The 16,814-nt window shown below is 40.7% G+C and overlaps 1 protein-coding gene across 2 annotated transcripts in view; it reads right to left on the bottom strand.

Annotated features, from left to right (window-relative positions):
- ddr2a (discoidin domain receptor tyrosine kinase 2a) overlaps positions 1-16,814 on the bottom strand; it is a 59,983-nt gene that overhangs the window by 26,588 nt on the left and 16,581 nt on the right. For both annotated transcript variants that reach the window (XM_033622857.2, XM_033622859.2), the window contains exon 2: positions 6,763-6,863. In XM_033622857.2, coding sequence (XP_033478748.2) covers positions 6,763-6,841 — 79 coding nt within the window. In that variant the 5' untranslated portion in view covers positions 6,842-6,863. The remainder of the gene's footprint in view (positions 1-6,762; positions 6,864-16,814) is intronic.

Genomic DNA, 16,814 nt, shown 5'->3' with positions numbered 1-16,814 from the left:
TCCTTACTCCCACTGAATGGCCACAAGTGAAATACTTTGATATTTACACCTATTTGATTAAATTACCTGGTAAGATGATCATTTATGCTAACAGCTAGCTTCAACCTCTGCTGTTGTCCGGCCAAATTAGCAGCTGTAACTTAGTTATGAGTGTCAGGATCACCCAGTTTTCCTGCTGATGCCTCACATGTTATTGCCTGTATCCCCCTTTGCCTTCCCAAAAGATCAGTTTTTGGTTTGGCAGCTTAGAAAAACCCATTTCCAGGTTCTTTACCCTGTAGGTAGCGCATCCAGACACAAAACACCTTTTAGGTATTTTTCTGTTGGTTGCGAAAAGACAGAAGTGACAAGGAGGCACCTTCACACGATGCAAAGTTAACGCAGATCTATTAACAGCAGTTATAACTAACTATATAATGTTTATCTGTGCCATGTTAAAACATAGCATAATGTTAAAATGTTATAACATCAGAGGCAGATTTCTTCTTTCAAAATCTAGTCTTGCTGTAAAGTTAATACAGAGATGTGTACTTTTTTTTCTGATCCATTAAGTCATTCACTCGTTCTTTCATTCAAGGTTTACTCTAAACATCCCCACAGGAAGAAGCCCACACAATAACAGTACTGCTTGATATTTGGCCGCTCTGCACAGGCCTCCGCTCATGTCCACACCTCCTCCCCCTCCACAGTGAAATAAAGTTCGCCCACTCACGAGTAAAATGGGAAAGACAGGGATGGTATAACTCCATTGCTTGGGAATTTTAAACAGGGGAAAGTTGGCATCACTCAACATCTCAGCTCGACTAAATTCAGCCATGAATATTTCCAGACTGTGGAAAAATGAATCTCTTCTCAATGCAGCAGAACTAAAGCATTAGACAGAATTATGGGTGGATATATCCTGCTTCCATATATTAGAGCAGGTTCAGATTTAAGCTTTTAGTGACACTGGAAGTGATCATTCTAAAAAATCATCGTTGGTGGTTTTTGAGTGTATGTAAGTATCCCTCGGGTCAGATTACAGATACACAACTTTGTCTTTAATGGTGAACTTGTTGAACTTTGACCATGATCAGATGCACAAACAGTCCTTTCCATGACTTATGAGTGGTCAAATACTGGGAAACACACACCACACACACACAGCCACACACACATATATACACACACACACACACACACACACACACACAAGTGCCGGGGAGAAAGACAGAGCCTATTTCAATGGACTTTCCTGCTGTCAGAATGTCTGGTATGCATTAGCCACAGACTCCAGTGGGATAGCTGGATCCACAGTATGCGTGTGCATGCGGATATATGCATGCGAGCAGGCACACAAACACACACATGCACACACACACACTCACTCACTCACAAAAACACAGTAAGAAGAGAGACGAGCAAAGAAAGTCACTCCCACAAGGGTCAAACTCTCAAATACTTAATTAAGTGTAGTTGAGAAGATGCCTCATAAAACATCCACAGTGAAAAGTGTCGGTGCTGAATGACTCTATAGAAAACGTTTAAAGCTCCTATATTACACACACATCTGGTCACATAGGTCAGAAATGTAGCTATTAATATATATATGTGTGAGGAGACATATGCATGAAGTTAACCACAGCATGCACACACTATTTGACTTGAAACTCCGTCTATAAACTCTCTCTGTGATCTCTATCTCGCTCACCCTCGCTATTTCTTTCCTCGCTTTTTTGAAACTCCCCATAAAACTCTCCACTCTCTCTGATTTTGTTCGCTTTGGCACAAAGAACAAATGAATGTCAAACAGGGGAAGACAGAATTTGTGTGTGTGTGTATTTGTATGTTGAGCCCTTTAACATTTAATCTAGAAGCGATTTAGTTTTCACTCGTGGAAACCCCAATGTCATTTTGACATTAGGGCTGAGCCGATTACTGGGATGAAACCAGTAACTGCTGTGGATAATGTGCTTTTACGTACGAGTACGTAAAAGTACGAGTATCATCCACGTTAAATATGTCAACATCCGTTAGCTCAAAGCTCAATTCAGAGATGATCCTGTCAATAGATTCCTAATAAATAATAAATAAATAAACTTCTGATCAACCCATATCAATCTCAGGTTTTCATAACAACTTCTGGTTCGGCCACACCCATTTTCACTACAAACTCCACCCCCTTCTGTTTTAACTCCGCCCATTCCAAGTACAGACATGGATACAGATGATTTAGTAGATTTACAGACATATAACGGCTCATCCCTATCTGACATGTTGAAATGTTAATTTCAAGTATCTGTGAAACAATTTTGACACTTTACAAATATATTTTCAGATGTAGAAATTACATTTTGACTAGACGACAAATAATAGTAGTAATAATAGATATAAGTAATGCTTTTTCACTACTAAGAAAAATATGACAACATTACAAATATGTACAGTTGAATTTCAACATGCTGAAAAGGGATCATGACTAATGGAGATATCAGCATTTCTGATATGTCCGTCCGACTTTTAAATTAGCATAACCATTTTGAATATGTAGCCGAAATTAGCAATGTCAATAAATATCTATAATAACATTTTTGACAAACAGGAATTCATTTTTTGACAATTTATGCAATAATTCTAACAAGTTAAGCAATACGTGAGAGGCTGATGTACAATACTGCACAGTTTGTGTTTTTAAGTTGTTGTTTTTAATGGTGTATGTTTTTTATTTCTTCTGGACTACTAATGTAAGGCAGCGATACCTGTGCAGCTCCTGAGTCCAAGACAAATATCCTACAGGGACAACAAAATATACCGTATCGCATTGAATCGTATCGTATCGTGTAAAAGGAATTGTAGATCTCTTAAACCAAATTGTTACTAGTATGAAAGTAATTTCTGATATCTGAAATTACGTTCTTAGTAGTTAAATTCCAAGCTGACATATCAATAACTTAATTTTGACTAGAATCAGTTCTACTTAGGGCTGGGTGATATGACCAAAATCTCATATCCCGATAACAATACCTATCCCGATATAGCACATTTTAATCCAGTGAATAAAAAGTTGTCCGGCATGCCAAACTCTGCCATGAGGGAGTACAAAAACATTACTAGTACAAGAGGAGAACATTTCTCCTCGTTTGTTGATATTACGATGAGTCGGGCAACCGAATTATTTTAAAGAAGACGAGAGAAAGAGAGAGAGAGAGAGAGAGAGAGAGAGCGAGCAGCTGTAGTCGAGCAAGCTAGAGTGAAGAGAGGGAGCGCTGGTAGCGAGAAAGCTGGTGAATCAGATCAATAAAACGTCCAAATGATGAAAATATTGCCTTAAAAAGTGTAATTTGCATCACAACGATATAAACCATAGAGCACAATATGAAACGACAGACATTTTTCTCTCGTCACACGATATATATCGTCATATCGCACAGACCTAGTTCTACTTAAAGGCATCTACAATTAATTTCTGTCTAGCCAACATGCTAATTCTTGATAGCAGGAGGGGAAATGTTCTTTGTAGATATCTGTAACTTTATTGCAACTAATCACCTTTTATCTTTATGAAAACTCCATCACATATGTATAATTTAATTTTGATGTGTTATAATTTTATCAATAAATGTAATTTTGACTGGTTGCAATTCTACTTAATGATATCTACAACTCAATACTACCTCGTGAAACTGTTAAATCACGATATCAACAATTAAATTCCTACAAGTGGAAATATTCATTGCAAATATCTATATTGTTTTTTCCATTACAGATATCCTAAATGGTATTCTAGATATGTAAAATTCAATTCTGACTAGTCAACATTACATTGTGGATATGTTGGCTCAGAAGTCTAACTAGTATTAAACAGGGGTGGGAATCAGCAGAGGATCCATGATGCAATATTATTGCTACCTAAAGTTTAATTTGTATGTGTAATATTAATAATTTATATAATGAAGAAAATCAATACTTGTTACTGTGTGACAATACAATATTGCCACACAAAGATATCATGATACTATGCTGTATCAATTCTTTCCACTAAAGCCACTGTTGATCTTTACAGTCACTGTTTCCACCACTGGTTAAATGTTAAAAGGTCTTTCTCCAGTATTTCACTCACTGAAGACGAGAATGACTCATAGTTTGGGCTCCAGAAAAAAAGTTTGTTTTCTTCTTTAAAAAGTAACGTTTGTACTTTTGATTCAGCAGCAGCCTGGCATCACAACCTCGTGTTCGTTTTTATTTTCATACACTCTCAAAAAGTAATTGGATTTTCAGTTGTATAACAGCATGGAAAATAATGTCATAAGTTTTATTTTGAAAGTGGAAGTGGGGTGGAGTGAGGCGGGAGGATGTGGAAGTGATGGAGCGTTTTTTTTTTTTTTTCCACTGTTATTTCTTTCTTTTTAAACACAGCTTGGCAGAGTGAGGTCAGAGTGACCCGTGCACTCTGTGTTGAACCTTTCTGACAGAAACCATCATTAATGACCGTTTAGTTGTGAGCGCATGACATTCATTATCCTTTCAACAATGAGGAAAACTCAGCGTGATGACAGAAGCTCTGAGACTGAAGTCATAAACAGGAGCCAGATCAGAGTTTTTACTGGCAGATATCTGCAGTATTTCTACTATTTCAACAACAACACGACGTCTCTCTTTGGTTCCTCTTTAACTCTGTCTCTGCCCACGAAATGTTGCTACTCCATTTCCTTGTTAAAAAATTATTGGGCCCTTTTTTTATTGGCATCACAAAAACCACCCGTACAGTGGAGGGAGAGCTGGAGAAAGGCGTGCATGCCACGATCAAAGAGGCCAAACCAGAGAGAGGGGACCACACGGCTCCCACAAAGCAGCACTTATCCAAAATCGGACTCAGTCGCAGTCTGGACTGGACTGGAGCACCAAACTCAACAAACACTACCCAAAACTCACAAAACTCATTTTATATGTATTCACAAACTCTCAAATATGATCTCACTGCAGTCAGAATGAGTATTAGAGGGGAAACATGAGAGGAGGGAGATTTCTTTACTTTTTATTCTGCATCATTAAAATAAAGATGCACGTCAAGGATCAAGTCAAACTTTCAGTGTCAGCGTCAGGCAAAGGTGATGTGAATCAGATTTCCTGCATTTCTACGTACGTTTAGGGACTACAGAAACAGAAACGAAATCTGGAATACAATTAAGTTGATCATTGTGCTTAATTCTGCCAGAATGCATCTCAATACACTAAGAATGAAACTCCTTTCTCATTTCTTTGAACTACATCAGAATCCAATGGCTGGTCAAACAGTGAAGTATTAGGCACAATACTGGTGGTTAAAAAATCCCCAGTGGAAATTACACATCAAGTCCCGGACATAGAAACAAATAAGTCATAGCAGGAGGGGTTTTTTGCATTTTGAGAATAAAGTAAATGCCTCGTGATAGACTATAACACGTCCTATCCATATTGCACACAGGTGTAGCCATCAATAACCTCACATCTGTCGACTGCCAGACATTTCAGTTTGCATGAATGTGGCCACCTCCCCCAAGTTTGTGTGGTATCGCCTTCTGAAAGGATGAAAGGACGCAGTTTTCACCACAGTCTCCTCAAAATCCTCATCACCATAACCATATACACTAACACTTGTAGCTGGATTTATTCTCAAAAGTTTGACTTTAATCTTGAAATATAAAGATTTCTCTCAAAAGTTCCACTTTATTCTCAACATCTCAACTTCAACTCCAGATGCAACAAAATTCTGTTTTCCTATTATTTATTTATTCTTATGCCCAGCGCTAATATTCAATGTTAGACTTTATTCTTATTTCCACTTTATTTTTGTGTAAGCTTCAGAAGTGCAGTTAATTCATATACTTGAGTTAAAGGTAAGTTACGTGCACAAAGGTTACTGTTTACATATTTACATGTTTGAATACTCTCATCAGTGACTTTAAACCAGGGTGCCTTCCAAATCACATACTTTTCTTTTTACTTTCAGTAGGTGCTGCAGCTGCCCTTTAAAAGTACATAATGTTGCATGCAGCATGCAAACAGTCTTCCCAGCTTCTGATTGGTTTATTCAGTGACATGTGACCCAGGAACAAGGAAGAGTTGTCGTGAGGCTGATGAAGTGTGTAAACTCCTCTCTTCATTTTTTCCCTTACACCTCGGACTGGTTGCACCAAACACCGTAAGTTTTCTACTCAAGTATGACACTTAAGACTTAATTTCTCCTCAACTGCAGGACTTACACAGTTGCACAGAATCCCTTAAAAGGTTTCCTTAGTTAAGGAAAACAACTGTATGAAGAAGCAACAAAAATGAATTCATTCAAATCTAAAGTGTAAAAACAAAAGTATATCCATCAGGTTCTCCTGGTCGCAGAACACTCTTCTCAGGGTGTGTTGTTTTTTTAATTTATCACCATAAACACTTAAATGAACATTTCAAGGAAACCTTAAGAAGAAGACTTAAGGGTGTTTGTGCAACTGATTTTATTCTGATTCAGATTTTAACTAGGACTTGAGGGAAAATCTTAAGGTGTTTTGTGCAACTGGCCCCTGACTTTTAATCTAGTGCCAATTGACATTTGTAGTTTTTAATCAAATGTCGTAACAAATATTGGATGGATTGCCATGAAATTTGGTACACATAGTTATTTCCCCTTAGCAGGGATGGAAACCTTAGCTAGGACTAAAAGGAAAATCTTAACTTAAGGTGTTTTGTGCAACCGGCAAACACCTAAATCATAGCACAGAAGAAAACAGTTTGGCGTCTCGTGGCGGCACAGACCTGGGTTGACCTGTGATGTGACGGCTCCTAACAGGTAGAGGAGGATGAGCAGGAGGAAGTGAACGTCCCACAGCTTCATCCCAAACACAGAGACTTCCAATCTGAAAGAGAAGACGGACACAGCAGGTTACACAAATGTGCGATACACACTTCAAGAAGGTTAAGACAGTGAACAACAGCTCAGTGTGTTAGCATGAACACATCTTATTTTATATTCACTCCTCTGTATTCATGGGAACCAAACATTTGTTTGCATATACAAGAGGAAAATACCAGCTTAATTGGAAGCATGTTTTTATTCCACTCAATAAAAGACACAATAATTCCCACCAAACTGGAATTTCCATTTCTTTAGTGCTTTATCACTCTATGAGAGAAGGCCTATTAAATTCTGACAGTGGTGATATTTCAATATCAGCCACACAAGACAGAAGAGTCTCAGTTCATATGCAATTAAAATGGAGCTTTTTTTATTTTATAATTTGACAGAGTTCACACTAATTGTCGGAACAAATGATGAATGAATGAATGATGGAGGAAGGGGAGAAAGAGACGTTGAGACTCTGAGTCACAGACATGACTTCAGCTGGACAGACGCAGCGCCAACAAGCCGCCTCCAACTGACCACTTAGCAGAGTAGAACAACCAGTTTCAACTTGTTTCTGTCCACATTTCATTTGATGTGACTTCACAAAAGTAGAGTTAAAAAAATGGGCAAACCCTTGGTCACTTCACATGCAGCTTTTTTTGTTAAATGCAGACAATGGGATGAGGACGTGTTGGGTTTTTAGCCACATTAGCAAAAGCTTCCACTTAGTTTGCTTAACTTGGACAGCTTGGTGTAGTTATCTGATCATGACCGAGTTAACTACTTGGAGAAACCAGCTGGGGCACTTTTACTGCTGCTCAAAGTCTGTGTTATATAACTGGCTTTTATTGTTCACACCATGTTAATCACGTCTTATGTAACAAAACTGTGCAGCAAGTGAGACGCTTTGATGTTAGCGGAGAAAACTCCAGGAATCAAGTATTAATTTTTTAGTAAAAGGGCGGGTCCATCTGTGTTCTTTTCTGTGGTTTGCAAATGGAAACTCCCACTCAACCGGTCTCAAGAAGCGGTGACGTCGGTTACAGTGCTGATCCCCCACTCACCCCCCACACACAGTGTTCACTGAGAGTGAGCATGCAGAGTGAGAAAAGTGTTAGCTCCAGGATTTGAGCTTGGAGGTGGAACATGATGCCATTATATCTTTTTTAACCAGGTGACAGATTCAGTGTAATACTGCATTTGTACTGTAAGAACACTAATGATCCACAGTGAGTCCTGCGGTCCGTATGCTCCCAGTGTGGAGGAGCAGACAGGAGTATCGAGACACAGAAGCTTAGCGAGGTAGCCTACTGCTGTGGACGCCATGTTAGCTCAGCTCCTGAAGTCACAAAATAACAAACTAACTAACCGCTCAGCATCAGTGGTGATTAGTAACTCATGTTCTCCATCCATCCATCCATCCATCCATCCATCCATCTTCATCCACTTATCTGGGGCTGGGTCACGGGGGCAGCAGGCCAAGCAAAGCACCCCAGACGTCCCTCTCCCCAGCAACACTTTCCAGCTCCTCCTGGGGGACCCCGAGGTGTTCCCAGGCCAGACGAGATATGCAATCCCTCCAGCGTGTTCTGGCTCTGCCTCCTACCAGTGGGACGTGCCCCGAACACCTCAAGCGGAAGGCGCCCAGGAGGATCCTGATCAGATGCCTAAAACACCTCAACTGACCCCTTTCGAAGCGAAGGAGCAGCGGCTCAACTCCGAGCTCCCTTCGGATGTCCAAGCTCCTCAAAACTGAGCATAGCCTTAATTCAGGCCGGACACGATGTCAAGCTCAGCTCACATCCCAGCTACATCAGCTGATTTCAAACAGCCCAGTCAACTGATGGAGCAGCTGACTGATGGAGGGAGGCAGCTGATAGATCACATGATTCCTTTCTATGCAAGCAATTGGCAAATCTCATTCAGGGCGCCCTATTTGAACTGATCTGGCCTGCCTACTGTTGCTGCTTCCTCTGCAAGCTGCTTTGCAACATGCCTCCACCCCAGCTCCTTCTGTTCCCAGGGGGTTTTTGCTGCTGCTCTCCCTCCCCCTGTAGGCGCATGGAAGGGCAGGGAGGTAGGGAGGTCTCTGCCTCAGGCTTTCCTCATTTGCATGTGGAAGGGCAGGGAGGTGTGCTCTCTGGCGCGTGAATGAGGCTTTCTACGTGGGCCTGAGGAAAGACAGAGGGGCCCCAGAACAGAGCCATACTGCCAAATATAATACTGTAAATGGAAACAAGGTTTTCCTTGACTATAGTGTTCCCGACTGAATTACTGTTTCTGCCAAAGGAGTCTGGTGGCTGAGGACAGGAACAGCAGCAAAACATATTTTAGCCTCCTAAAAAAAGGATCACGTAAAAAAAACCACAACATCAGTTTAAGTGTACACCAGGGATACTCAACTTGCACTGCCCAGGGGCCACTTTTGCAAAATGAAACAAGGTCAGGGGCCAGTCAGCAGCCCTGCACATGTAAGCAGGGGTGTTTCTAGGATTTTACAAAGCGAACTTCATTGTGTTAAAGGATAACTTCGGTATTTTTCAACCTGGGCCCTATTTCCCCATGTGTATGTGTGCGTATGATTCATGGGTACAACTCGTTCTAAAATTGGTTCAGTATTGAGGGAGGCGGATGCACCCGGGAGCCGCGAAACGAGCTAAAACAGTAACGGGGGCAAATGCGTCCCGTATAAGTTTGCGCATTAAAAGCGCTTTTTTTCACCACTGACCGGTTCAGATCACCAGTGTTATCTCTGTAAATAGCATACTAAGCTTTTCCCTTACCTCTGGGCTGTGTGATGTCACGAATTTTGCTCCACTGTGTCTGTAGCTCTCTCTACTCGTGGGACAGCTGTTTTCTTGAGGAAGAGGTGTTTCGGGATTGGATGTCTTCTCTTCTTCGGCTGGCAGTAGTCATCTTGGGAGAAGTGAGCACTGCAGACCCGATGGTCTGCAAGGCGCAGTGTCTGGACAGGAGTGTTAGCATCCATTTGTAGCACAACTAGCCACAACTTCAGCATCTCGCCATCCGACAAAGGCAGCCTATGAAAGCTGTATGCGGTGTTGCGCGACATCCTGTTCTTGCAATTCGGATAAGCACAAACACGAACCATTGTTTTCAATCGATGCAGTAAAACTCTCAGCTGTACTCCGGGACAACCAGCGCCACTCGGAGCAGCGCTCAGCATGGCTCCTCTGTTTTCTTCTGGCAACAAGCAAAGCTCTCGCGAGATGACGTCACAGCCCAGAGGTAAGGGAAACGCTTAGTATGCTATTTACAGAGATAGCACTGGCGATATGAACCGGTCAGTGGCGAAAAAAAGCACTTTTAATGCGCAAACTTATATGGGACGCATTTGCCCCTGTTACCGTTTTAGCTCATTTCACGGCTCCCGGCTGCATCCGCCTCCCTCAGTACTGAACCAATTTTAGAACGAGTTGTACCTATGTATCATACACACACATACACATGGGGGAATAGGGCCCAGGTTGAAAAATACCGAAGTTATCCTTTAAGACTTCTGGCGGTAGACGCCTGGCTTTGGCTAATCAAATGGAAGGGGGTGGCATCACAGAAGCAGAAAGACGGTGAGCAGGAGCTGATAATGTTCGTGTCTGAACAGCCAGAGTAGCACAACATAGCGCTAGCAATTTATAAGGCCAACAAATGTATTTCTACTAAATTTCAAATGACTATCAATTGTCCAAATACATAGAAATTTAATGAATGATTTATATTGTCTAGTCTTGCTGCATTGTGCAGATATTTACACGCCACCATCTAGCTTGCACTTCCAATGTTCACTGAAGCACCTGGCCTTCATCACAGCCTTGGAAGCTTTTTTGGGGAAAGGCGGTTGTCAAGAAAAGCAGTTTAATGCAGTGGTTCCCAACTGGTCCGGCCTTGGGGTCCCAATTTCTCCTCAGTCATCAGTTCATGGTCCACACAGTTTAATACATTCAGCATCGTACTTGTGTTTGACCATGTTGTCGAGCTATTTTACTGTCTCTGTCAAGTAGCTGTCTGTTAGTCACTCACTCTACAGCAGGAAACAGCACTTCAAAATAAAAGCTCTGTGCAGGAAATTCACTGTATTTCAAAAATAATGTGTTTTTTACAAACTTGACAAATGTCAGAGTCACTTGCGGTCCATTCAGAATGGACCCGTGAACCACTTTTGGACCACCAGTTGGGATTTACTGGTTTAATGTATATTAAAAGTACAAAAAAAAAAACAGAAAATGGTAGGGGAACCACCCAGCACCCTACTGAGGACTAGATTTGAGTATCAAACCTGAAGATGAGTATCAGTGGGTATGCTATATTTAGATCATTTTACAGCTTTACCTTGCTGTCAGAAAACCCTTTCTGATGGTGAACTGAAGCTACTGGTCGACTTTATTGTTTAGTTTGTCTGTTATTATGTGACTCATGGAACTGAACCAACATGACATCCACAGCAGTACGGCGGTCAATATTACAACAACACGTCACATGGGGAAAAAGATTTCAGAGGGGCTGAAACACATTTACTTCGACCAAATTCTCAATACATCAGGAGCACTACTGGAAAGTTACAGCACCATATAAAAACCAAAATACAATGGAGCAGCCAATACTTTTGTGCTTTTTAGCCTCTATCTTACGATCTGGTATTTTTATTGCCGTGCAGGCGACAGGCTTTGTGCTACAACTCCAATGTAAATATTAAAAGACATCAATAAAGCAGGGTTATCTAAACCCAATTACACATGACACAAAACAAAACTACCAGAGCACTGTGGGAATTTTGATACATGAGTCTGTGTGTGTGTGTGTGTGTGTGTATCAGACGTTTCCTGGTGTTCATCGCCGGCCAAAAACAACATTTTCCTGACGTTTCCACACTGAAATAACAGAAGGATCAGCAGCACGCCGCTCAGAGCTGCAGAGCTCCAGTCTGGTCAATGGGACAAGTCTACAGTCGAGGCCTTCATTCACATACTGTTCTATCTGCTGTCACTGTGCTATATTATTATTCCGAAAATACAATCTCCATGCCTGCCTCTCGTTGCTTGTGTTCAACAGGGGGTCTCCACCAGCAGTATCTTTGTCTGCCAACGCTCCAGTTCTGTCCATACTAACCTCTGACATATATGAAGTGCAGGTTCACGTATGTGCTGCACTCTCTGGGAAACAAATCCAGACCTGTTGATTTTGATCTCATGCCAAACGTTACTCTATTTTTTGACCAGCAGGCCTGATTCTATAAAGATACTTGATACTGAGGAACTATTTCCTCAGCTTGGATTGGAAAATATGAAAAATTAGGAAAGCACTGCTGTTTTTTTCCCCCCAGTCTCTTGAATTAAGAGCTAAATGCTAAAGCGGTGGACCTTCAAGGCAGCCCTGTAGTAAAAATGACCTCAAACTACTCTCGTGTGACCAGCGCTAATCATCCGCCTACTGAATTTTGTGACAGTAATTAAGGTCTGACTCACCTCTTTCATTGTGTCTTAACACATAATCCCTTTGCTTTCCTTACTTCCATTTCCTGCAGCTTCAGATTACAGTCACTTCCCACTGAGGCGCCTTTACGGAGCTTAACTCCTCTCTGCTTTTCATAGCTAATGAAACACAAACACCTGATGGCTTGTGTGCATTTGGAAGTCTAAAAATGTGTTTACCATGTGCTGAAGAGCATTTATATAAAGACCGCTTGTGCTGTTTTGGGGAGGAGAACTGACCTTTGGTTCTACATTTGGAGACTCTCAGAGGACCATAATGGTGTGTTTGCATGTTTTAGCCCATTTACTGCAAATCACATACATTTTACATTACTGCTCAACGATTTCCAGAGCATGCTATAACTGTTGATGTGGGTCAGTCTCTCTGTCATTTTTGGTCCTGAGTGAAATCTATTCAAAACTACTGGATTGATTATAATAAAACATTATATCATGCACGTGCATGGTTTTGAGAGGATGAATACAGCTGCACCTTGAAATCAGTAATAAAACATAATGTCATGCTTTCATTTTTAGTTTAAGTTAACATTCGAATTCATTCAAATGATAGCAGAAGCTAACAGACCATATAAACTCTCCACAGTATGAACAGTGGTTACATGAGCCTCAAAACCAGACACAACTCAGCCCTGAGCCGAGTTCACAGCTCCACCTTTAAGTACCAGATCTGTGTGCTAGGTACCCCAAAAGAGGGGGGACCAAACATGGGGACAGTAAAGAGCGGTTCTGTTGGTACCATCCACAACTTTTCACTGTAAGAGAAGAAGTCAGGATAACACAATGAAGCACAAAGGCTCATTTCCATTGAGGTCCCTCTGGGTAAACATACTCGTCACACTGTCAGGGTAACATATACCCAGTCTTTTCCAAGTGCATTAGATGACTTTAGGGTGTGGACATTATACTTGTCAGAACTGACATGTAGTCATTGTGAAAGGTATACTATAAACCAGTGGTTCCCAACTAGTCCAGCAATGGGATCCAGATTTGTCCTTAGTTATTAGTTCAAGGTTCAGACAGTTAAAAATATTCAGTGTCATGTATTGGCCATGTCGTCGAGCTAGCTTGCCGTCTCTGTCATGTCGTTGTCAAAATAAAACTCTGTGCCGGAAATTCCCTGCACTTCAAAATAAAGTGTGTTTTTTACAAACTTGACGTGTTTGTGAGTCACTTGTGGTCCATTCAGAATCGACCCATGACCCACTTTTGGACCACGACCCACTGCAATAAACAATGATAAATCTATGATCGTGTGTCGGTGCGAACATTTTGTTTTCAGTAGAATGCATGCAACGTAAACATATTTGTCAGCTTTAATGTGAAAGGAGAACGCAGAAAATCATCAAAGAATATTCCTTCTTGTCGCTTCATCCCCGACCTGAAAAGGCTTCTAAATGTTGCCTTCACATGTAACCTGTTTGGTCTGTTGAGGTGTGAATGCACCCTATGTGACGAGCACCAAACCGATGCATGAACACATCCATCTGGTACAAACACAATCACTGCTTTAGCTGCAGTGCTGCACAAAACTCTGCCATAACATTAAGACTCCTAAATATCAACTGTAATGGATTAGTGATCTCTGAGAACCACTTTCCTGTGTTTACGTCATATTGCTCTCCTCCCCTGGATCCAGCTGTGCTCTCTATACCTGTATGGAGTGAACAGCTGTTATTCCACCACTGGACTCTGTTATAGTAACATCACATCAGTCAGCAGCGCCGGAATCACAGGCACAGGTTCACAGTTCTGGAAACTTCTCTCCATTCTCGTCTTACAGGAACACAGCAGGAAAATCTTATTCATGTCCTATCTCAGCTTAAAAAAGTGTCTACTCCGGAATATTTTCATTTTCTCTTTCAAAGACATATTTTAAGCTTTTAAGGGAAAAATGTATAAGCTTGTAAACACATTGTCAAATCATCTGAAGGTTTAACTTTCTGTGTGTATATTTCAAAAAGTGCCCGTAGCATTTTATTGATCACCCTCTTGCTGTCATTAAACCTGAGTTTTTCCACACTGTCATATTTCATGTACATGCAACTCACTGTTTGAAAAGTGCTCTTTAAAATTTGATTTCAACAGCTACACTTTGTATTACAGTATTTTTCTGGACTGAAAACACAAGCAGTAACGGGAAAAGAGAGATGGGGGAACTGGAGACAGAGGACCACAATGAGGACCAGCTGCACAAACCCCTCAGTGGTGGATTTATTCTCACAGCTCCTGAGAGACGGAGCAGGAAAAAGACAGGAGATCTAGGTCACACATAGAGCAGCATTTCCCACCTGTTATACTGTAAGAGCAGAGCACAAAGAGATATACAGTAGGAGGACACACTATCGGCCAGTGATGCTGAAGTCATGCCTCAGAGTTGTGTAAAAATAAATCCTCTCATGTGCACTGTGTCTGACATTTTACTGCTAATTACACAATTCGACCGGCAGACATTAACAGGCAAAGTTTGGTTTGGATATCACTGGTGTGAGGTAAAGTCTGCTCTCTGCTGTAACCATGGCGCCCAGGTAAACTGGGTCCACCTTCTTTTTGACTAGTGGTGAACTCACACTCTGCTAACTAACAAACCAGTGCAGGCAGTCCAACATAAACTGGAACCAGGAGAGCTACTGGGGAAACTAGGAGGGGACAAAGTTGGAGGAGAAGTGCAGTATATGTAAAGATGCCTGGGCTTCAGCATGAGGGCCTTCAAAACAGGGCACAAGTATTTTACACAAACACCTGTAGTAATGCAGGGTCAAGTGTAAGGAGAAGGTTCAGAGATCTACAAGGATTGTAGTGAGACTAATGTTGCATTTCTGGCCTCTGAATATAACGCGATGACAAAATATATTACTATTAATATGTTCACTGATGATGGATTTTCCCTTCAAACTGTATTTTTGCACAACATTTTGCAAACACATAAAAAAGGCATTCAACCCCGACCCCATCACTGCCATCTTTGGGTGTCCCAAATCAGAGGTGACCTTAAGAATCAACAAAGTCTCCCTCATTTATACAACGGATTAGAGAGATGATGAGCACTCTTAAATTAGAAAACGTAAGATATTCACTAGAAAGATCCCAGAAAAAGTTTTATACAACCTGGTCCCCTTTTATAAGATATGAAGGAATCCTGTGCTTTGCTTGAGTTAAACCTTAATATCAGAGCATACTGATGCCCCTTTAACTACTATAATTATAGAGTTGAGACACAATCTGACCACTTTGTAAACTCACATCTTGCAGAGGAGTTAAACTTTGCTCCAGAGTGGGAGACATCAGCTGTATCTCTTTAGTGTCACCAATTAACCTGCATGTCTCTGGACTGTGGGAGGAAGCCGGAGTACCCAGAGGAAACCCATGCTGACACAGGGAGAACACGCTCCGCACTGAAGGGATCGGAAACCCTCTTGCTGTGAGGTGACAATGCTAACCACTGCATCAACATGCTGCCATTCGACTGACATGTGTGTGTGTGTATAAATATATATATATATATATATTTTTTTTTTCCACCAACTCTTTTTATTGATAGTTTTGTCATATTTCAAACAAAAATTTCTCAATTTGTTTTGACAACATTTTCTTGAGACACAGACGAGGCGAACAAGAAAGATATAAAAAAAGAAAAAGAAAAGTACATATATATCTCTTTCTCAAAAAAAAAATCAGGAGTCGACTATATGAGTATATATACACATTATTTAGCCATATATGGAAAAGAAATATTCGATACAAGAAAAAAGTGTATATAAAAACAAATATATATATCCCCACCCACCCCCACAAGAAAAAAATAAGAAAGAAAAAACAAATAAATAAATGATAATAATAATAATAATAATAATAAAAGGAAAAAATAAAAAAAATAAAAAAGGAGGAAATAATAATAATAATAATAAAAAAATAATAATAAAAATAATCAACAGCATACACAGTCTTCATCACAGTCCTCCCTACAGGAGAAATGTTGTTGGGCGACAAGTGGTACAGTTGGGTGCCACTAGAAAAAAGAAAAGAGTACAGTGGTACCAAATTCTCAGCCCACGCAGAGATGCAAACAGCTCACACCCAAAAGTTATAAGTTAGTATAAATATATTTTGATATATATAAAGATCTTCCCATATCTTGTTTAACCCACGTGTGCCCTCAGGATTTTGTCCTTACTAATTAGCAAATGTTAGCATAATAACATGCTAAAGTAGGATGGTGAGCATAATAACATTATACCCGCGTAACATCTGAATGTTAGCATTGGCTATCTTCAAACACACATACAGTCTGCAGACTCTTTAGTCAAGTCCTAAATTCACCCTGATGTGTAAAACCCTAAACTGACTCTGATGTCATATCTTTCATACAGCTAACCTTCATCAAATCTGCACCACAACACAGCTCACTCCAGGGTCACACTTCCAAAATAAACCAAAGTCAGGTCAACTGACACTTTGAA

This window comes from Epinephelus lanceolatus, chromosome 6 (assembly GCF_041903045.1).
Source record: "Epinephelus lanceolatus isolate andai-2023 chromosome 6, ASM4190304v1, whole genome shotgun sequence".
NCBI lineage: Eukaryota > Metazoa > Chordata > Actinopteri > Perciformes > Serranidae > Epinephelus > Epinephelus lanceolatus.
Note: the sequence above shows the minus strand (reverse complement) of the source record. Positions and strands in the feature narration are given on the sequence as shown.